Here is a 24,428-nt window from a genome sequence, read left to right on the forward strand (position 1 = left end):
TGTTCCAAAAAATAGAAATGGAAGGAAAACTCCCAAACTCATTTTATGAGGCCAGCATCACCTTGATCCCAAAACCAGACAAGGATCCCATCAAAAAAGAGAGCTATAGACCAATATCCTTGATGAACACAGATGCAAATATTCTCACCAAAATACTAGCCGATAGGATTCAACAGTACATTAAAAGGATTATTCACCACGACCAAGTGGGATTTATCCCAGGGCTGCAAGGTTGGTTCAACATCCGCAAATCAGTCAATGTGATACAACACATCAATAAAAGAAAGAACAAGAACCATATGATACTCTCAATAGATGCTGAAAAAGCATTTGACAAAGTACAGCATCCCTTCCTGATCAAAACCCTTCAAAGTGTAAGGATAGAGGGCACATACCTCAATATCATCAAAGCCATCTATGAAAACCCACTGCAAATATCATTCTCAATGGAGAAAAACTGAAAGCTTTTCCACTAAGGTCAGGAACACGGCAGGGATGTCCATTATCACCACTGCTATTCAACATAGTACTAGAAGTCCTAGCCTCAGCAATCAGACAACAAAAGGAAATTAAAGGCATCCAAATCGGCAAAGAAGAAGTCAAATTATCACTCTTCGCAGATGATATGATACTCTATGTGGAAAACCCAAAAGACTCCACTCCAAAACTGCTAGAACTTATACAGGAATTCAGTAAAGTGTCAGGATATAAGATCAATGCACAGAAATCAGTTGCATTTCTCTACACCAACAACAAGACAGAAGAAAGAGAAATTAAGGAGTCAATCCCATTTACAATTGCACCCCAAACCATAAGATACCTAGGAATAAACCTAACCAAAGAGGCTAAGAATCTATACTCAGAAAACTATAAAGTACTCATGAAAGAAATGGAGGAAGACACAAAGAAATGGAAAAATGTTCCATGCTCCTGGATTGGAAGAATAAATATTGTGAAAATGTCTATGCTACCTAAAGCAATCTACACATTTAATGCAATTCCTATCAAAGTACCATCCATCTTTTTCAAAGAAATGGAACAAATAATTTTAAAATTTATATGGAACCAGAAAAGACCTCGAATAGCCAAAGGGATATTGAAAAACAAAGCCAAAGTTGGTGGCATCACAATTCCGGACTTCAAGCTTTATTACAAAGCTGTCATCATCAAGACAGCATGGTACTGGCACAAAAACAGACACATAGACCAATGGAACAGAATAGAGAGCCCAGAAATAGACCCTCAACTCTATGGTCAACTAATCTTCGACAAAGCAGGAAAGAATGTCCAATGGAAAAAAGACAGCCTCTTCAATAAATGGAGTTGGGAAAATTGGACAGCCACGTGCAGAAAAATGAAATTGGACCATTTCCTTACACCACACACAAAAATAGATTCAAAATGGATTAAGGACCTCAATGTGAGAAAGGAATCCATCAAAATCCTTGAGGAGAACACAGGCAGCAACCTCTTCGACCTCAGCTGCAGCAACATCTTCCTAGGAACATCGCCAAAGGCAAGGGAAGCAAAGGCAAAAATGAACTTTTGGGATTTCATCAAAATCAAAAGCTTTTGCACAGCAAAGGAAACAGTTAACAAAACCAAAAGACAACTGACAGAATGGGAGAAGATATTTGCAAACGACATATCAGATAAAGGACTAGTGTCCAAAATCTATAAAGAACTTAGCAAACTCAACACCCAAAGAACAAATAATCCAATCAAGAAATGGGCAGAGGACATGAACAGACGTTTCTGCAAAGAAGACATCCAGATGGCCAACAGACACATGAGAAAGTGCTCCATATCACTCGGCATCAGGGAAATACAAATCAAAACCACAATGAGATATCACCTCACACCAGTCAGAATGGCTAAAATCAACAAGTCAGGAAATGACAGATGCTGGCAAGGATGCGGAGAAAGGGGAACCCTCCTACACTGTTGGTGGGAATGCAAGCTGGTGCAACCACTCTGGAAAACAGCATGGAGGTTCCTCAAAATGTTGAAAATAGAACTGCCCTATGACCCAGCAATTGCACTACTGGGAATTTACCCTAAAGATACAAACGTGATCCAAAGGGGCACGTGCACCCGAATGTTTATAGCAGCAATGTCCACAATAGCCAAACTATGGAAAGAACCTAGATGTCCATCAACAGATGAATGGATAAAGAAGATGTGGTATATATACACAATGGAATACTATGCAGCCATCAAAAGAAACGAAATCTTGCCATTTGCGACAACATGGATGGAACTAGAGCGTATCATGCTTAGCGAAATAAGTCAAGCGGAGAAAGACAACTATCATATGATCTCCCTGATATGAGGAAGTGGTGATGCAACATGGGGGCTTAAGTGGGTAGGAGAAGAATCCATGAAACAAGATGGGATAGGGAGGGAGACAAACCATAAGTGACTCTTAATCTCACGAAACAAACTGTGGGTTGCTGGGGGGAGGGGGGTTGGGAGAAGGGGGGTAGGGTTATGGACATTGGGGAGGATATGTGCTTTTGGGTAAATTGGAAGGGGAGATGAACCATGAGAGACTATGGACTCTGAAAAACAATCTGAGGGGTCTGAAGTGTCGGGGGGGTGGGAGGTTGGGGTACCAGGTGGTGTGTATTATGGAGGGCACGGCTTGCATGGAGCACTGAGTGTGGTGAAAAAAAAAATGAATACTGTTTTTCTGAAAATAAATAAATTGGAAAAAAAAAAAAAAACTTCTCTACACCAAGAAGAGCAAATTTAAAATACAATTTAAAAAAAAGACACCATTTGCAATAATCACAAAATTGATAAATTAGCTAGGAATTAACCTAATCAAAAACATTTAAGACCTCTATGAAGACATTTTAATAAAGAGAAAAATATGAATCAAGAGTGAAATTCCAGGTTCTTGAATGGGAAGACAATACTATAAAAATGTCTGTTACATTCAAAACACTATTTATGTTAAATGTAATTCCAATTAAAATACCAATTGTATATTTTTGGTAAATCAGAATAAACTTTCTCTAAAAATAGTATTGAGGAATAAAGATCTATACATAGCTAAGTCAACAATAATGCAAGTAAATAGATAGGATTTATCTTACCATATAGTAAGATATATTGTAATTAGTACTATTAAAAATAGCATGTAAAAGTCATAAAACCAAAGAGACCACAACAGGACACAGGGTTCAGAGACAGATCCATACGTATAGAAATTTAATACACAATAAACCTCTGATAATCTATCATAAATCAGTGAAGAAAGCATAGAATATTTAGTAGTTGGTAACTGAAAAATGGGAAAATTGATTCATTGTGTGGATCCGGAGGCACTGGGTCTCTAATGAATTATCCATGTAGACAACATTTCATACGTGTTGTCTCAACTCATTGCTGGAGGAATTAAACATGTCCTATGTGACGCCACTGGGATAGAACTCTTAGAAATATGTACCAGGTTTCCTCCACACTTTGCCCCGTGTGCCTTTTCCCTTTGTTGACTCTACCATGTATCCTTTGCATTATAATGAATCACAGAAGTCAATATAACTACATGCTAAGTTCTGTGACTCCTCCTGGTGAAGCATCAAACTTAAACATGTATATAGACAAACTTAAACATATATATAGACAAATATAAATGAATGACAACTGTATAAAACAACAATGTTTGGGAATAAAGAGAATCGAAGTATTCCCAAAGTTTTTGTACTATTCTTGCCTTAATCTCTAATAAGCCAAGGAGACATAATATGATATGTAGGATAACCACTGAAAAACAAGTTAAAATGTGTAATGAAAAAGATAACAGGAGGGAGATAAAATAATAAAAATACTTGCTTATTCCAAGAGAAGGCAAGAAAACAAAGAGGGGGGAACATAGAAAAGGTAGGACAAACAGAAAGAAGGCAGATTAAATCTAAGTATTTAAGATATCACACAAATTTAAATGTATTATGTATGTGAATTAAGACTGACAGCACAGATGGATTAAAAAATACCCTGTCCCAAAATAAACAAATAAAACCCAAATTTGTGCCATTTATAAAAGATGTATTCTAAAAATACAAAGATGGAAAGACTGAAAGTAAAAGAATAGAGAGGGGCAGTGTCTGGGTGGCTCAGTTGGTTAACAGGCTGCCTTTAGCTCAGGTCATGGTCCAAGGGTTCTGGAATCAGGCCCTACATCAGGCTTCAGGTTCAGTGGGGACTCTGCCTCTCTCCCCTGCTCATGCTCATTCTCTCTCTGTCTCTCAAATAAATAAATAAAATCTTGAAAAAAAAATAGAGAAAAAACTACCATGCAAACATAAACAAAAATAAAACAGTGCTCCTATATAGACTATCAAATAGACTTTAAGCAAGAGGTATTACTAAACATTTCAGGATAATAAAAGGGTCAATCTACCAAGACTATATAAAATTCTATATTAATACATGCCTAGTAACAAAAGTCTCATAACATAAAAAGCAAAATTAAGTAGAACTGAAAGGTAAAATGGACAAACGAGCAACTCAACTTACAGATTTTAACATATTTCCCATATACATTTATAAATACATAAATATACATATCTACAGAAGGTATAAAAACAAAATTAGCCCATTTAGCCTAATTGGCATATATTTTTAAAAAAATCTAAAATAATAAAATATCCATGCTCTCAAGTGTATCTGGAAGATGTACCAAAACTGACGTATGCTGAGACACAAAATAACTGTCTATGTATTTTAAGTAGAGAAATCAAAGTATATGTTCTGGGACCACAGTAAGAATTAATATCAAAATCAGTAACAAAAAGACACCAAAAAATACATTAAATATTTGGAAATTAATTAATTTCCAAATAATTCATGGGTCAAAGAAAAAAATCCAATAAAACATTATAATTTTTAAAAACTAAAATAATAATGAAAATATAACATGAGAATTTGTAATGTGCTGTTAAAGCTGTACTAAAAACACAGTGCCAGGCATAATGCACATATTAGGAAAGAAAAAGGGCTGACAGTCAATGAGATGCTCATCCTATAAAATGAACAATAAAATATACCAAAAGAGAAAAATAGCAGGAGGGAAACAATGAAGAAGTTAATGAAATAGAAAACAAACATACAATTTTTAAAAACTGTATTTTTTAAAATTGTATTAAATTGTATTGAAAAAAATTATAAATTAAAGCCAAAGTTGTATTCCCTGAAAAGGTTAATAAAACATATAAACCTCTGGCCAGATGAATCAGGACATGGTTTCACCAGTGTGAGAAAAGACACATTATCAATATTAAGAATGAAAAATAAGACATCACTACAGAACCTACAGATATTGAAAAGCCAGTAACAGAATACCTGGAATAACCTTGAGCAAATAATTTGAAAATTTACATGAAGAAATTTCTAGGAGAAAAAAGCTTATCAGAACTACAAACAAAAGAGTACCTAATTGAACATTCCAAAAGCTATTAAATAAATTTATTCTGTAATTAAAACTTTTCTCACAGACAAAATTCCAAACACAAATGGCTTCATTGGAAAATATTAAGAAGTATTTAAGGATGACTATAAAACTAAGCTTACAAAAACTCTTCCAGAGAAAAATAAAAGCCAGAACAATTCCCAAGTTGACTCATAAGGCCAACATAGCCATGTTACTCAAATCTTAAGAGTACACTACAAGTAAACAAAATTGTAAGTGAATCTCTCTCATGAACATACATGCAAATATCCCAAACAAAACATCCATAAAAACATAAATAAAGGATTATACATCAGGACAAAATGGTTATGTTCCAAGAATATGAAGTTGTTTTCACATGTGAAAAAATCAATGAACACCATTCTCCACGTTATTAGAAAATAACAATATGATTATCTCAAAAGACACAGGTAAGTAAATCATAAAAAAATCAACAGTTAGTTACAAAAACCAAACAGGACTAGATGGAAATTCTTTACTAAAGTAGCTACAAAAAAAAGATAGTGAATATATTTCTTAATTACAAAATACTAGAAACTTTCTCCCTAGGATCAGGAATGAGATAAGAATAATTTATTACTTACACTAAAGATGATATTAAAAATCTTAGCCAGTGCAATAAGACACAAAAAGAAATAGGGGTGCCTGGGTGGCTTAGTCGTTAAGCGTCTGCCTTTGGCTCAGGCTATGATCCCAGGGTGCTGAGATGGAGCCCCGCATCAGACTCCCTGCTTGGCCGGAAGCCTGCTTCTCCCTCTCCCACTCCCACACCCCGCCCCCCCGGCTTATGTTTCCTCTCTTGCTGTGTCTCTCTCAAATAAATAAATAAAATCTTTAAAAAAATAAATAAGTAATAAGCATAGAGATTAAGAGGGATAAAATAAAACTCATTATCAGTAGACTGAACACATGTAAAGCTATAACATAATTATATACATAGAAAACTCAAAGAATCTACATATACACTATTAAGACTAATAAGTGAATTTAGCAAGACAGGCAGACACAAAGTCAATACACAAAAATTTACTTTCCCTAGGTAACAGTGAAAGAAAAAAACAGAACTATGAGGTAAATTTTTCTTTTTTTCCTTTTCTTAAAGATTTTATTTATTTGAGAGAGAGAGACACAGCAAGAGAGGGAACACAAGCAGGGGGAGTGGGAGAGGAAGAAAAGAAAGCTTCCTGCCGAGCAGGGAGCCCGATGCAGGGCTCGATCCCAGGACCCTGGGATCATGACCCAAGATGAAGGCAGACACTTAATGACTGAGCCACCCAGATGCCCCTATGAGGTAAAATTTTAAAAGATGCCACTTATAACCATATTCAAAAAACCCTACATACCTAAGAATAAATATAATGAACATGATGCAAGGCTTCTTCACAAAAAACTTTGAGAGAAATTGAAGACCTAAAATAAGTGAGGGGATCTACCATATTCATGGACTGCAAAGATGTCAACTTTCTAATTCTCCCCAAATTGATCAAGAGACTTAAAAATTCTAATCGAAATCCAGTTTGGTGTGGGGGTAGCCTACCAAGCTGATTTTTTTTGAAGATTTATTTATTTGAGAAAGAGAAACAGATAGAGACAGAGAGTGAGTGTGGAGGAACACAAGGAGAGAGAAACCCAAGCAGCCAAGCTGATTTCCATCTAACACTATGCCATACCTGCATTACTTACATGCCAATTCAGTTACAGTTCATATTAAAATAAGGCAACTACTAAAATATTATATCATGAATTCACTTATTATATCATATATTCACAGAAAATATACATCCATCTACCACAAGTTACCCCTTCACTTTTCTTCAATTTTAATTAATCTAGTCACTCATTCAAAATATTCATTCACCAAGTACCTCCTAAACATAATTTATTCAACAAATGTATTGAGCTCTTTCATGTAAGAGTTCACAAGAGCAACAAGCAGATAAGCCTCTCATAGTCTAACAGTCTAATAGAGAAGACACATAATAACAACTATTATAAACTGTGTGGAATAGTATGAGTGGAAAGAACAAAGAGGTACAAAAACATATCAGGGATATCTAACCCAGTTTTGTGGGATTAGTAACAGTTCAGAGATAGACAACATTCAGAGAAATCATTTAGTATATTTTTCTATTTCACAAATGAAGAGAGACTAAAATGTGGGTCCAACCTCATTACCTCAATACGCAGACCTGAAAATGAGCTGATGTTAAACTGTTAATGTAAGAATTGAGGTCACAGAGGCTACAGAGTATTCAAGGCAGAGGGAATACTATACACGAAACCCAGGGACAAGAATGAGCATAATTTTAGAGATTATAAGGCCCTGTAGAACAATAAAAGATAAAATCTCTGACCTTAAAAGAATTCACACCTAGAAATATAAAAAAAGTGGCTTAGATAAACCTAAATCCATCTTTATTAATTTGTTTGCAGATATTTAAGACAACATGCCATACTGTCAGAAATGGGAAAAAAAACAATATGGAAAATAATAAATTTGCAAAAGCTATAAAAACTTAAGAGATCCATGTAATTCCTGCCATAGACCTTCCAATTCTTTCGCAATCTAATGTTCCACGACTCTAACTCTATATAGAGCTACTGTATTTTACACAAATGCTTTTTGAAAATAATGTACAAGTTGAAACAGAATTTACATGAATTAAATGTTAAATGTATATCAGAGGTTGCAAAATTTAAACATCTCTAGAGCTATCATATTAATGCAACCAATTCTCTGTGGTCATAGGTCTGCCACTAGCGTGAGTGTCACTTTACATAAAACTTAGCCTCTTTGGTCATATGTTATCTCACTTACTAAATGGAAAAAATAAAATATACTTTATCCAAATTATTTTTTCAGCTTTAAAATTCTATGATGCTAAGCTTAAATGACTGGACATCAACCATTCCTAATGAGGCCATACTAGAATCTATGCCAAGAAATTAAATTTTTTAAAATACATGTATTTTTATGAACCAGTAGAACACAATTAACTACAGGAGCAATTGGACAGATGTACACCATCAGTGAATATAGCTTAGGGCAAGCAATCTATGACATTTCTTTTTCTTACTAAGTTTAGAGTTAATTTTTAAAATGTAAACAAAAACAGAAGCAGTACATCTATGTTCTTAAAAAACACAACTTTGAGACCAAAAAACAGGTGTAGTTAATTAAACAATAAATTTGTCATTTTGTTTTAATTACTTTATTTTCCAATGCTCTTAAAAGTTTTGAGAATGGAAAACAAGACACAATGAAGAAAAGTCAAAATGCCTCAGGCAAGCCTAATGCCAACACATTCTTTCCAGTCTAAAACATGTTCCCCCTCAAGCTCTGCATCACTATCCAGAGATAATCACATCCGGATAAGAGCAATTACTCTAAATTCATGTTCTTCAAAACCATCTGCTCCAAATTCAATCAACAAACATCATCTTGCCCTACACATATGGAATCCAACAATTTTATACCCAGTGCTTACTAAATAAAATTATTTTTGAGACTGCAATTAAGTTCCTTCACTGGAAACTAACAATGAACTTAGACTGATCACAGAAATAATAATGCTTTTTAGAATATTACCTACCCTACAGACATTTAGTTATATGACAAAGTAACGTGAAACATGGCATCTGGATGTCAGATTTAAATTATAAAAGTTAAGCGTAAAATTTCCTCAGGCACATGAAGACTGAAAGCAACTATAATAAATCTAAGTTTCCTTTTTCAAAATACATTTTCTTCAAAATATCCAAACTATAGAAAATTTCTATTTTATCTGGAATCTTTACTCTCCCTCAACTCAATATTAAGTACAGAAAAGGTGATAAGTATCACTTGATATATCACTGAGAGAGTTCCATTTCTCACTGCATTAATAGAAATCAAATAAATACCCTCAAAGAAGGTATTGTGGCTCTTGTTTTATTTACACTTCAAGTGATTGGTGTAACATAAGCTGATCACAGAAGCCAGGTCTATTCTGAAGCTACTATTACTTTCAAAGTTGCTTTTAAAAGTAATGGGACTAGACAGGGTGACTGGGTGGCTCAGTGGGTTAAAGCCTCTGCCTTAGGCGAAGGTCATGATCCCAGGGTCCTGGGATCCAGCCCCGCATTCTGCTCGGCAGAAAGCCTGCTCCCCTTCCTCTCTCTCTGCCTGCCTCTCTGCCTACTTGTGATCTCTGTCTGTCAAAAAAAAAAAAAAAATCTTAAAAAAAATGTAATGGGACTAGAGAAGGAATACTGGTCTTAAGATCTGAACCCTGAGCCAAGGAAATGTACTAATGATTTCTGAGAGGGTCTTGTAGTTCTAAAACATCAAGATTAATTCACTTCACCAGTCCCAGGTTTAACAAAATTTCCTAAAAATATAGTGTTCAGTTAAATTTTTAATATCAAATTATTTACTTAATTGACTTATCAACGTTATAACCTGTTGGGTTAAAAAAAAAAGAGAGAGAGATAGTTGACTACAGCACAATTCTTAAGCCAATACAGGCTGAAGATTTATGGCTTGGTGGACTAGAGCAAGGCCCAGGTCGGAGAAGAGGAACCAGAAAAATAATGATGGAATATAACCTGAGATGAGGAGGAAAAGGGGGCACAGATGTGGCAAAGGCAGAGGGGAGGCCAACTATATTCAGGACTCTTTTATGGAAGGTACAAAACTCTAAACTGAAAAAGTAATTCACAAGCACAATTTCTGTTTCTCCACTTTTAATCACCCTTCAATTTATCACAGTCTAGTGGCTAGCCACAGGACCCCACTAGAACTATTCTCTTACAAGGCCCCCATTTCCCAGGTAAGAAACTAAGCAATCGATATCACTGTGATCTCTAATATTGTTGATCCTAGTTCCACTACTTATTCTCTATGTGAGTTTAGGAAAATTCCTTAACCTCTCCGACCTAAGTTTCCTCACCTATAAAATGAAAATAACCTTATAAGGGTTGTGGTGAGTAAAAAATGCATTAATATGTGTAAGGCACTTCAAGCAATGGCTACCACATTGGATTAGTGGTAACTAACACAAAATTAATTCTAATTGCTTCCTCTCTGCAATCTTCTCTCATTTGAGTCACCACTTTCTTTCAGTTCTTTTCCCATCTCCTGGCCACTCCCCAGTCTCCTATACCAGATCTTTTCTAACAAGTCAACCACTGAATGGTGGTATTCCCCAGGACCCCTCTACTCTCCTTATCAGCATTCTAAAACCTCCCTGATCACTCACAAACACCCAACACACACAGGTACCATGATTACCTGTTACTCTGCAGTACTTGCCTGTACACTCTGAGCTCTAAGACAGGGTCCAAGTCTTTCTTGTTCACTGAGGAAGCCCTAGCACCCAGAGCAGTCTCTGGCTCAATAAATGAATAAATGTCTGAATTTCACTCACGCTAAGTGATTTCATTCATTTCAATGGCTTCAGTCACAACCTAACTGTTGACCACTCCCAAGTTCCTATCTCTAACCAAAACTCTCCTCATCTCCAAAGTCTGCAGTTCAAAGTTCTGAACCTCAGACAATGCAAGGATAAGAAAGGGTGGGGCATGGAAGACAGACTGGGTAGGAAGCAAGTAACACCACAGTCCAGACAAGAGCATGGAAACAGTTAAATTTTTTTTTAAAGCTCAAATTCTGAATAAATTTTGAAAATGAAACTGACAGGATCTGAAAAAGAATTAAAAAAAATAAAAAATAGCTCTTAGAAATAACTTACTTAGACAGACTGATTTTTTTATTTCTGTGATTGCTTTAATTAGGAAGAAAACCTTTCCTCAAGTTTCCTACTTTTATAGTCTTGGCAAGGCAACTCGGAAAAGTTTCCACTAGTGAAGTAAATGTATTACTGAGAGCTTAAACAGAATCAAAACTACCACCTGTTTTTCTGAAACAAACCATTCGGCTCCACTCATTTCAAATGAAGAGCAAAAGTAATATTAAGATACCCAATTCACTGACAAAAAAAAAAAATTATACCTCTTATAAAAAATAATCAGTATTTATGCAGTGTCATTCATAACATCACAAATAAAACTATCACTACATTTCATAATTACAAAACAGAGGAGAAAATTCATTGTTTCATGAGATTTTACACTGCATAATTACTGCTTATCTACCAAGCTACAATAATGAATAAGGATATGATCCATTACAAAATGCATTACTTACAGTGATGATCATGATACATTGATTTAATTTTGTTGCTCTACTGCAGGCCTGCAGCAGACTCACATGGGGATGGGGAGAGGGAAGAGACCATGACCCTGCCTATGTATGACATGAGAGCTTCCAAGTTCAGCAAGAAAATCTGTCAGGGAGGACCCCAAAACAAGTCCTATCAAATTATCTACAGGTTGCATTTGTTGCAGACTTTTACTGATACAAATTCAGGAAAAATTACTTCTCCAGCAAGGTAAAGGACCCTGACAGCTTCCCTAACACCTCCTGTACTAGGATAACCAAGAATACTTCATAAAATACCAGTACTACCAAAATTCAAATAAGCATCCACCAGAGGAATAAACAAATACACACAAAATATGAATTTTTTTTAAAAGAGAGAAAGTGACAATATGAGATTCTGTATAAATCATGACTACTGCAGCCATATTACATTTTTAAACCTCGTAAGAACTCTTAAAAAAATACGGTATCCCTGGTTAGCAGGTGAGGAAACAGAATTTTAGAAATTAAATGAGTAGTGTAGCATTTGAATCTACAGCTCATAGCTCATCATAAGCTTTCCACAAAACACCATCACTTCCCTGAACTTCATTTAAAAATACTGAATTTTTGCAGAATCAATATTTTAATTCTAACTTAGAAAACAACATTAGCAGAATTCAAAAAATGGTGGAAAATTTTAGAAAAATCCTTGCATAAGAGCTGGACTGTTGCATACTTCGTACATAGTAGATCTTCCATAAACTCCTGTTAAAATAAGCTAGTGAAGGGTGGGAGAGGGGAATAAAAGATAAAAATAACTCAGAATTCTGGTATAAGACAGATCAAATTTTCCACCTCAAAAAAAGTTATGTTATAGTAATTAGACTCAGTATTGTGACCAGCCCCACTTAACAGTAATAATGACAAAATCATTGTTTAAATAAGACTTTTAATTTTTCCTGTATGTGATGCTATCTTATCAAGGCCCAAATATTTGGTATGAACATGTTGAAATGATGTGTAATCAACAAGGATGCGAAAGATAAATTCTTAGAATGTGAAGCAAGTACTTCCTTTCACTGTAAACAAAATGACTGAGTGAGTCCACTTCTTAAAGAAATCAAGTTCTATTTATATTCACTCTCCTGAAATGGCACAGGCAGCCTTAGAAGGATAAGTTTATAATAAATCCCTATATTTGGAAAACATTGTTGCTAAGCATCTTCTAACATTCAGCAGAGTTTATATAATTCATGTCTCTGCTACATAATTAACATTTCATGTTTTCCAAAAAAGTGTGGTATGCTTATCTATCCTGTTAATTTAAAACATTATAAATTTTGAAGGAATTAATAAAAGGCTATGCAACTAATTAATTAGAAAGGCAGACTAATCCCAGGAAGAATACAAATACAGATATTAAATGTCAGGATGTGTCTGAGTTGAGCTTGTAAACAACTTGTCCACTTGAAATAAAACATTTCAAAATGCAGCTGCTCTTTGCTTAAAAAGGTGAGCTACAAAACATTAGGCTTTTGGACAAGTCACAACATATCACACCACACTCTAGCTCAAAAATTAATGATTAAAAAAATAACATTTGAAAATAACTTTCACACCCAACTCTCAACATTAAACATTGTATCTGCTCAGATAAAAGACCCAAGTGTTGAAAGTACTGCAGTATTTCCAATTTTCACATTCATATGGAAACAAGTTAAAAGATACAGAAAATATTTAGTAACATTGGAATGAAAGATTAGAAAAATTGAGATAAGCACAACTGTAGTACAAGTGTAGTATGACTCTCACAAACTATGGAATAGATTGTAAACCTTCTAGACTCTGAAAAAGCATGCACAAACAAATATATTCGATAGGAACTTTGATCTTTTGTATTAGTATCCCACAAACAACCATTAGATTACCAAAAAATGGGAAACATAATCCACTTAGGTTATATGAAATTCTGAATCACTTCAATGTATGCTATTATTAGACATCTGTGTCCCACCCTTTATTAAAAAGGGCAAGATTGCTCTGACTAGAAGGCAGTCCAGGAAGAAGGAAAACCATCAGACAGGCAATGCACAAAAAACTCAAAGAACACACAGGTCCACAAATCTTAAGCAAGCAAATGTTCTAGGAAACACATATGTCTATATTTTTATTTGTATGCTTGTTAATTCTCAACTGTTTCCTTAACTGTGGCTTTCCTATCTTTCAGAATTATTTTTAAGTTTTATTCAGAACCATTATATGGTAATGTACCTCCAAGACAAACCTAAACACTTATTTTCCTAGAAGGAGAGTTGAATGACTATAGTTCAGAATAGTACATTACTGTCACATAAAAACTCTGGGAAAAACTCAACACTATCAGAGGATGGCAGAGATTTACAGTCTCTAAATTTATCCAGTTATTTAAATCAGTTACAGAGTCTCCAAAAATTAGGGTTTGTAGGCCAAGATCACTGCTTCTCCAAATATAGCCCCTGCACCTAAGCACTGGTATCTCCCATAACATGACAGAAACGCAAATCCTTGGGTCCCACCTGGACTTAACGAACCAGTAGGATGGGGCCCAGAATTGTGTTTTAACAAGCTCTACAAGTACTTCTTAGACAGGTTTAAACTGGAGAACTACTGGCCTAAACCAGTAATTTAGAAAATTTGCTCACAGGCAACTGCAAGACTGGCTGCTTCAAAATCAGCAGGGAAACATAAATACTGGCTCCAGTTCCCTACTTCCCTTAATTAATATGAAGAGGGAATGTGCGTGTAGCTTCCCAGGAGAACCTGATGTATGACATTTAAGAACCAATGTCCTGGTGCGCCTGGGTGGCTCAGTGGGTTGGGCCTCTGCCTTCTGCTCGGGTCATGATCCCAGAATCCTGGGATCGAGCCCCGCATCGGGTTCTCTGCTCGGCGGGGAGCCTGCTTCCCCCCCTCTCTCTGCCTGCCTCTCTGCCTACTTGTGATCTCTGTCTCTCAAAAAAATAAAATAAAATCTTTAAAAAAAAAAAAAAAAAACCAATGTCCTAAGTTAGTGGCTCTCAAAGTGTGGTCCCCAGACCAACAGCATCAGCTGGGAACTTGTCAGGATTCACAAGCAGCGGCCAAGACTGAATCAGCAACTCGGGGAGGTGGAGCTCACCCAGCAATCTGTTTTACTGAGTTCTGCAGGTGATTCTGATACATGATAAAGTCTGAGAACCTCTGCTCCAAATGATCCACCCTGAACTGAGAACATATGAAATGAATGTGGATTTCATGGAGACGATTAAATAATAGAGACAGAATTGATTCATATACTCAGAAATATATCTCCTGGAGCTAGACTACTTCACTGTCCTCACAAATCTGGATGTTAAAGTGCCTTCCTTCCCAGATATGCCAGTGGACATTCTCAAGCTGTAAACACAGCACAACTGGTTAACACTGAAAACACCTCCTGAAAAGCACTGTTTTTTTTTTTTTTTAAAGATTTTATTTATTTATTTGACAGAGAGAGATCACAAGTAGGCAGAGAGGCAGGCAGAGAGAGAGAGAGAGGAGGAAGCAGGCTCCCCGCTGAGCAGAGAGCCCAATGCGGGACTCGATCCCAGGATCCTGAGATCATGACCTGAGCCAAATGCAGCGGCCTAACCCACTGAGCCACCCAGGCGCCCCTTGAAAAGCACTGGTTTTAAACAAAATACAAAGTCTACAGTCAGAGCCATGGCTGAGAAATCTTGTCAGTGGAAAGCTAAAAATAGACTGGAATGTTCAAAAAAAAAAAAAAAATAGCAGCAGTGATTTAGGCATCACAAAACACTAATACCTTATTTACTGCTACCTATAAAGGTAGCAAGAACCACTTGGAGTTGTTTCCTCAACACAGACAGGGACTTGTGAAGGCCAACAGAGGAGAGAGAGAGAGATGAATCTCACTAGGGGTTTAAAAACAAAACTGATTCAACTTTCAGGTTAATAAACATTTTTATTGATCTGTAGGGGCAGTGGGGTGGTAATTAGTCTGATTATGTCTCCCAGCTTTCACATGGATTTCTCAGATCAAATATTTATTGAGCACTTACTACGTGCCAGAAGTTATTACTGCTACTTCCAAATATTAAGATATTACCATGACTCTTTTTTAAAAAACAGTGATTCTAACTTTGTGTATAATTCTAAGGTCAATGTAATGATTGCAACTGCTTCTACTTACCCAAGAAAACTTAACATGCTTAAAACAACAACAACAACTGGCAACAATTCAAACTTTCCTAAGTGGTCATTTTAAAAGACAGAGATGCATTCCAATTATTTTCTAATTGCCCCTCTAAATTTAAGTAGGATGCAATATTAAGTGCTCAATTCTTTTTATTTAAACCTAGGAGATTAGCTCAAATTTACCACAGAACTGAGTTTATTCTTCCTATGCTCAATATACCCATCATAATATATGGAGATATCTCTGTGTGTTCAATATGTAGGATACACTTATGCCTATTCTATAGAATTTGGGATGTAATTCTTTTTTTTTTTTTTAACATTAATTTGTCAGAGAGAACGAGAGAGAGCACGAGCAGGCAGAGCAGCAGAGGGAGAGGAAGAAGCAGACCCCTCCCCTTACCCAGAGTAGGGAGCCCGACTTGGGGCTCGATCCCAGGACCCTGGGATCATGACATGAGCTGAAGGCAGTTGCTTAACAAACTGAGACACCCAGGTATGTCTGGGTGTCTGAAATAATTCTACTATTTTTAATGCTTATTGAGTTTTAGAGTTGGTTTATCTTTCCTTTTGAGTTGCACTATTACCAAATTTATAATTTACTCATGTCAAGTCTATAGGCAGAAATTATAAATTTGTTTCAATGAGAAAATGCAATTTATTTCACAATTAACAAGAGTCTGCTTTGTGGCATTATCTCTAAGAATGCTGTGGGAGAAAGCCCTGACTAGTCACTTAAGTTATTCAGAAAAACAGGTACAAAATAAAGGGCAGGAAGGCCAGGTGTATGAAGAAGGTAGCTAATGAGGCCAGGTCACATTTAGTAAATAACTTGGGTATTTGTTTTCCTCTTTCCTTCTTCTAATCCTTCCTATCCTTTTTTTTAAAATCTCCCCCCTTTCTTTCTCCCTTATATCTAGGGAATGTCATATTTACAAGGGCACTTACATATCATCTGCAAAAACCACCTAAATCTACCCATAGAGAAAACTAGGGCCCAGATAAGGCAAAGAACATGTCCAAGGATCACAAGCCTGATTTTAAAAGCGGGTTTGTCCAACTCTACTTTTCCATTTTCTACTATATTCTCTGCTTCTTTAGAAAAATGCCTTGCAAAAAATTCTAGTGCACTGTTCTTTTTTTTTTTCCAATTTATTTATTTTCAGAAATAGTGCACTGTTCTTAAACTGTATTCTGCTATATATATGGAATGATGCTACATAACACAACATATGTAAGTATTTAAGACAGTATACACAAAACCACATACTTTCCTTACTGGACACTTTAATTATAATGCTAATCTTTTTAAAAACTATGTTCTCATAAACCAATTCATTGCTAGACTAGAGGAAAAAAGAAGATCAGTTCAATATTGATAATTTGATATTACTATTAATATTTATTTGCTACTTGTATTTGCCAAGTATACCCCAGATACCTACCTACCCATCCATCTATCTACAGGGTGGAGACCCCTCTCCATCTTTCCTTCTGATCCTTTCACAACTTTTTCAAGTAATAGAAGAGAGTAAAAGGTAGAATCTCTCAACTTTTCTTGTTATGCTCCTAAAGATCTTGGGGGTACTACAGTGCCCATGAAAGCAGATGGTTTATTTATATCTGGTATGTAAATTTACATTATCACATTTCCCCTTAATGTCTTAGGACAAAATTTATGGACATACTTACCTTTGAAATAAAAAATTAAATCAAAAAAGCCTTCCACCACTTTGACAAAAATTTCTTTTAGGATTTAATTCTGATGCAGAGCCTAGATTGGAATAAAATGACCTTAAGTTTAAATCCTAGCTCTGCCTCCTACCAGCTGTGAGACCTCTCTCGAGTCTATCTGATACTTATATCACAGGGTTGGTGTGAGGATCAGTGGAAAAAATGTTTACCCTTTCCCACATTCTCACCCCCCTCATTCTGCATGTAGAGCTTTTTTTTAAGCTTCTTCTTAGATATGGCTATTTCTGAATAACCATAGCATTTCCTTTCCCCATAGAGAAAGTCACTGCATTCTCCATAGTTTTATGAATACATATTTCACTGTGTAAGTAGTTATTCACAAATCTCTTTCCTTCATTAGACTGTATGTTTCTGAACAGTAAGAATCCCAGAGCCTTCCAGAGTGCATGAAATATATGAGAAATTAAGAAAAATCTTATAAAAGATACTAAAGAATGAATCCTAGGCCAAAATGCACCAAAAAAATTTTTTTTGCCTTGTAATCTACATAACCTATGGTTTCTCCCATCTGTAAAACCTCTAACATGGAAACTGTGATAATGGTCAAAAAGAATAAAACAAAATTGATTTTCTCCACCAAGAGTAAGATATTCAAAGAACCCTAAATATCAGGTGCCTGGGAGGCTCAGTTCGTTAAGCGACTGCCTTCGGCTCAGGTCATGGTCCTGGAGTCCCAGGATGGAGTGCCATGTCAGTTTCCCTGCTCAGCATGGGGAGTCTGCTTCTCCCTCTGGCCCTCCCCAACCCCCACCATGCTCTCTTTCTCTCTCAAATAAATAAATAAAATCTTTTAAAAAAAGGAAAGAAAAAAAAAAAAAAAAAGAAGAACCCTAACTATCCCTTCCAGGTTTTCTTTCCCAACCTGTTTTTTGTTCTATATTCTCTTCTCTGCATATATCGAGCCAGACTAGAAAGATTAAAGGACTAAAGGAAGGGTTTTTAAAGCCTACTATATTAACTATGAATCCATAATTTGGAAGAAGTTACCATATTTCTATACTAAATCTCTAAAATAACTAAAGCTCCAACTCAAGAATTCCATTTCTTCCATTACCTAAAGGGGCTAAACTTTTTTTAAAACTTAACCTTTTGAAAATGTTGGATAGGTCACAAACTGAAACAACAGAACACAACAACTGAAAAAAATTTCTTCTAAAGTATAAAAGGACCTAGAAATATATACCCAAGGTAATAAATTTAAGGAACCTAGGATTACTGGCAAACCAGGTATGCTTTGAGGTATATGCCCAGCCTTTACAGGTTACAAAAAATAAACACATTCTCTTAGGACCAAAAAACAAACAAACAAAAACAAAAACAACAATCAGATTTTTTTTTTCAGTAAATACTTATTTACCTGATGAAATATTTCAATAGCTTATAAAAACTGCCCTGATTTTTCATGGGCACAACATTTTTCACAGTTAAAATTACTCTGAAAAATTACAAAAATGTTAAAAGATCCTAAGGGCTTCCAAAGCAAAGACTGTTTACGCCATAGTGACGTTCTTAAAGTCAAAGAGTCAACTCACAGCCCTTATACACTTTCAGACTTAAACATCACCATCACAATCTCTGCAGCATAGAATTCTTAGATTTTGCTAAGTACTTTTTCAGCACTTCAAAAAATACAAAGCTGCTCCTTTAACGAAATTCTGATCCACCTGTAGGCTCTTCTCCCTAATTTCCACAGCACAGTATCAATAAATAGTCATTGTCGATACTGCCATAAATGCATCTGATGATATATGTGTATGTGTGTGTCTGTGTGTACTTAGGAAAAGTGTGAAAGGAGGTGTGCTATTATAGTGGTCACTTTCGGGAGGTATGAGTGATTTTTATTTCTTTTTTATAGTTTTCTGAATTATCTAGTTTTCAATAAATACATATCTTATGATTAGGAAAAATATCAGCTATTTCTATTAAGAAATAAGTATGCAAATAAACCAGATTTATGAAGCCCATCAATACAGACAGTACCAAAGCACTCTCACCTGCTTCATTACACAAGGCTTTCAAGTCTGCTCCAACGTACCCATGAGCACCATTTGCCAGCTGTAACAGTTCAGATTCAGTGAGCAAATGGGGTACCCTTTGAAGCAGTTTCTGGAGAATATCTAGCCGATCTGCAGCATTAGGAACTCCAATCTCAATCTCTTTATCAAATCGTCCAGGTCTTCGAAGTGCAGCATCTAAGGCATGAGGGCGATTTGTGGCCCCAAGGACCAACACTTGTCCTTCACTTCCTTCCTTACAAAATAAAATGAGAATAAATTACACATTCATCTAAAAGCAATATGTATATAGGCACTGGCTACATAAACAAGATTCTAAGTGTCCAGGCTGTTAAGTTTTATCCTTCAGACTTTAATTACTCATCCCCCATTTGTCTAAGTTCAGCCTAAATACTCCCTCACCTAGAAAGTTTTCCACTACATACCTTTCCAACTATAAGTGATGTCTCTCCCATTTTTGGTATCTAAACGTCATCATTTTCATAATATCCTACCATATAGTTGTTTTACTCTAAGTTGGCCTTTTCCCCTACTTGAAGGCAAACCTGCATATTATTCAAATAGAACAAGGCTCTATTACACAGTTGTTTAAAAAATATTATTCACATGTGGACTGTACTTTTTTTTATTCTGATAAATGTTTAAATTTCTAGAAATATAGACGACGATGGAACCAACACCTGAGCATCAGCCATCCTTGAATATATATGGATTTTTCACGTAGGAATGACATTTGGAACAAGTTATAAAGAACTATAATACTGATCAGCCATCTGTGAAAGTTATCCAACATTTTATTCTGATGACCCATGTATAATCTCACAGGCACAAAATTAACTGACACGTAATTCAAAGTAAGGGAACTCAAACCTATTCACTTATACTGGCTGTGCTAACAGAAAATGCATAGATTACAAAAATCTGTAAGTTATGAATTTAGAATCAATGGCCCTTAAGCATTTTCATACTAACATCCATGTCACATGCTTCCAGTCCTGCCCACAGGCAAAACCACCAGTATACCACAGACCTATCCCGGCAGCAGAGAAAGAGGCAGCAATTAATAGCCTCCAAAATAAAGCCTTCCATCCGATCTCATACTCACCAGAACTCTTCTAATTATGATATAGCTCTCCATACATATTTGCCTTCAAGGTGGAAAGAGTCATCCATAAACAAAGATATGTGATTGGCTTAATGATTCTACATCTTATTGCAAATGGACAAACTGGCATCCCAATTTATGTATGTCTCTTGTTAGTGTTGTTATGGAGGTGCAGTCCTCAGAGCCCTGCCACCTCCAACATACTAGCATCACTGAAGACTCCAATTTTTAAGGGCTGAGAACCAAACCTGGGACATAATCACACCAAATTAGTGCACCAAGACTGAGAACCAGGTGGTCATCCAGCCTCCCTCAGGTATCAAGTCTTCTGTTACACTTAAAATTGTAACACATATTGGGGCATCTGGGTGGCTCAGTCAGTTGAGTGGCCAACTCTTGACTGTGGCTCAGGTCATGATCTCATGCGTTGTGGATCTGAGCCCTACACTGCGCTCCATGCTCGGTGGGCAGTCTACTTAACATTGTTCTCTCTCCCTCTCCCCCTGCCCCTCCCCCTGCCTGTGCACATGTGCTCACGAGCACTTGTGCATGCTCTCTAAAATAAATAATTTTTAAAAAACTGTAACACATGTTAACAAATAATGGAGACTTAAAACCCAACCTTCACATTATTTTCCCATGTTTAGTTTCTACCAATAGATAGTAAAAATCAGAAAGTGTCAACTGTCCAGTTGTTGGATGTGCAAAAAGAGGGTTTGGGACCACATGAGTTCTAAAATTTCTTTTGGTTCTAACATGACTCTAAAAAATGAGTTATTTACAATCCAGAATAAGAAAAGTATTCTGGCAAATGGCTGTCAGGGGTCTGAGAGAATTCTTCTTCATTCCTGTCATACTCCTATGGATCTTCCTTTCACAATCAGCACATAGTTTTTATTAATATGCGAGTGTATCCCTATCAGAGAATCTGGTAACATGGATAGATTCTTTTTAAACGTTGTACAAACATATTTTCCATTATTCTCACTCATTTCTTTGACTTGTCCAACTTAAAGCCTTAAAAGAATCCATTTTTACATGCGAATATAAGACTTAAGAAATTTTAATGATATTAAAATATCATTACTACCAAAAAAAAAATCCATCAATGCATATTATTATTTTATATGCTAGAAAAACATGGCAGTATATCCTCCTAGAAGTTACTAAGATATCTGCTGAAGAAAATTATTTTATGGGTCCTTCCTTTAGTTTTTATGGCTAATATTATTCCCTACCCTAGAATACCCCAAAACTCAGACATATTTAATAGTTTTTGCTACTACATACATATATTATTAGGAGCCAACCCTTTCTTACACAGTCGATACTGGTGCTATACTTACCGAACCAATACCATCCATCAATGTTAACAGCGATGCTACCACTCTCTTTTCCACTTCATTCTGAGCCCCTTCTCTTTTAGGACAAAGTGCATCCAGCTCATCAATAAAAATAATTGATGGGTGCCTAAAAACAAACAAGTAAAATAAATTCTTTAAAATACACCTAATTTTTAAATTTGATTGATTGCATTTCAGTTGAAACTGAATACGTTTAATTTTTTTTTCAATTTATTTATTTTCAGAAAAACAGTATTCATTATTTTTTCACCACACCCAGTGCTCCATGCAAGCTGTGCCCTCTATAATACCCACCACCTGGTACCCCAACCTCCCACCCCCCCGCCACTTCAAACCCCTCAGATTGTTTTTCAGAGTCCATAGTCTCTCATGGTTCATCTCCCCTTCCAATTTACCCAAAAGCACATACCCTCCCCAATGTCCATAACGTTTAATTTTTTAATTGAAATGCACATGCAAAAGAATGAAAATTAATCATATACAAAAATAAATCTAGGGGTGCCTGGATGGCTCAGTCAGTTAAACGGCTGCCTTTGGCTCAGGTCTGATCCCAGAATCCTGGGATCAAGCCCCACATCAGGCTCTCTGCTCAGTGGAGAGCCTGCTTCGCCCTCTCCCTCTGCCTGCCACTCTGCCTACTTGTAAACTCTCTATCTCTCTGTCAAATAAATAAATGAAATCTTTAAGAAAAAAATCTAAAATGGATTAAAAAACTAAATGTGAGACCTGAAACTATAAAAATCGTAGAAGAGAGCACAGGGAGTAACTTCTCTGATATAAGCAATAGAAACATTTTTCTAGATATGTTTCCTGACGCAAGGGAAATAAAAGCAAAAATAAACTCTTGGGACTACATCAAATAAAAAGCTCCTGCAGAGCAAAGGAAACAAACAAAATTAATGGAAGAAGATACTTGCAAATGACATATCCAGTAAAAGTTACTACCGAAAATGTATAAAGAACTGATACACCTCAACACCCAAAAAGCAAACAATCCAACTGAATGGACAGAAACATGAACAGACATTTCTCCAAAGAAGATATACAGATGACTAACAGGCAACATGCAAAGAAGCCCAACATCACTTAACAGGAAAATGCAAATCAAAACTACAATGAGCTATCACCCCCCAGCTGTCAGAATGGCTAAAATCAAAAACACATAAAACAAGTGTATTTGAGGATGTGGAGGAAGAGGAACCCTCATGCACTGTTGGTCAGAATGCAAACTGGTGCAGCTACTAAGAAAGTTCCTCAGAAAGTTAAAAATAAAACTACCCTACAACCCAGCAATCACACTACTGGGTATTTACCCAAAAAACACAAAAACACTAATTCAAAGGGATATGTGCCCCCCCCATGTTTATAGCAGCATTATTTACAACAGCCAAATTAGGAAAGCAGCCCAAGTGTCCACCAACTGATAAGTGAATAAAGGAGATACGGTATATATACACAATGGAGTATTATTCAACCACAAAAAGAGTAAAAGCTTGCCATTTGCAGTAACATGGATGGAGCTAGAAAGTATAACCCTAAGTGAAATAAGTAACAGACAAAAACCATATGATTTTCTGTTGGATTTAAGAAATAAAACAAATGAGCAAAGGGGAAAAAAAGAGAGAGAGAGAGAGAAACCAAAAGTCAGACTCTTAAGTATAGAGAACAAACTGATGGTTACCAGAGGGACGGGTGAAATAGATGACAGGGATTAAGGAGGGCAATTGTCATGAGGAGCACAGGGTGACACACAGAATTGTTGAATCACTGTTGTACACCTGCAACTAATACAATACCGTGAATAATACTGGAATTAAAATAAAACTTAATTAAAAAAAAAGAAATCCAATGTATCAAATTCAGGACTCAGTTAATAATATTAAAGACAAAGGAAACAGGATGTCAAACTGAAAAACCTTACATTAATTCTAGCCCAAATTATTAATTCATCACATTCTAGCACATCTGAACAATAAAAAGCAGAGTACTAAGAATAGTCTACTGCTAATGAGATAAGTCTATGCCCAACCAGAACTTGCCCTCTAATGCCCAGTAAATTGTTATGACTGCATCAATTCAGAATCTGAGGCCAGAAATGTCCCCTGGGACAGATGTAAAGTCCAAGGTACAGAAATTCCAAAGGTGCTCTCTCTCTCTCTTTTTTTTTTGGTCTATTAAAAAAAAGAACTTTCAAAGTGATCAGTTCTCCCATAAAAAGATGTGCATTCTCTCACAAAAGAGATTCAACTGCCAGAAACAAAACAACAATGAAAACACACTATACAATACAGTATACCACTGGTTCTCAAATTTT

The 24,428-nt window shown here is 35.9% G+C and overlaps 1 protein-coding gene across 1 annotated transcript in view; it reads right to left on the bottom strand.

Annotated features, from left to right (window-relative positions):
- SPATA5 (spermatogenesis associated 5) overlaps nucleotides 1-24,428 on the bottom strand; it is a 352,343-nt gene that overhangs the window by 311,747 nt on the left and 16,168 nt on the right. Inside the window, exons 8-9 of the mRNA XM_044224059.1 lie at nucleotides 22,097-22,220; nucleotides 19,625-19,880 (exon numbers count right to left, since the gene is read on the bottom strand). Coding sequence (XP_044079994.1) covers nucleotides 19,625-19,880; nucleotides 22,097-22,220 — 380 coding nt within the window. The remainder of the gene's footprint in view (nucleotides 1-19,624; nucleotides 19,881-22,096; nucleotides 22,221-24,428) is intronic.

Source organism: Neovison vison, chromosome 11, assembly GCF_020171115.1.
Source record: "Neovison vison isolate M4711 chromosome 11, ASM_NN_V1, whole genome shotgun sequence".
Taxonomy (NCBI): Eukaryota; Metazoa; Chordata; class Mammalia; order Carnivora; family Mustelidae; genus Neogale; species Neogale vison.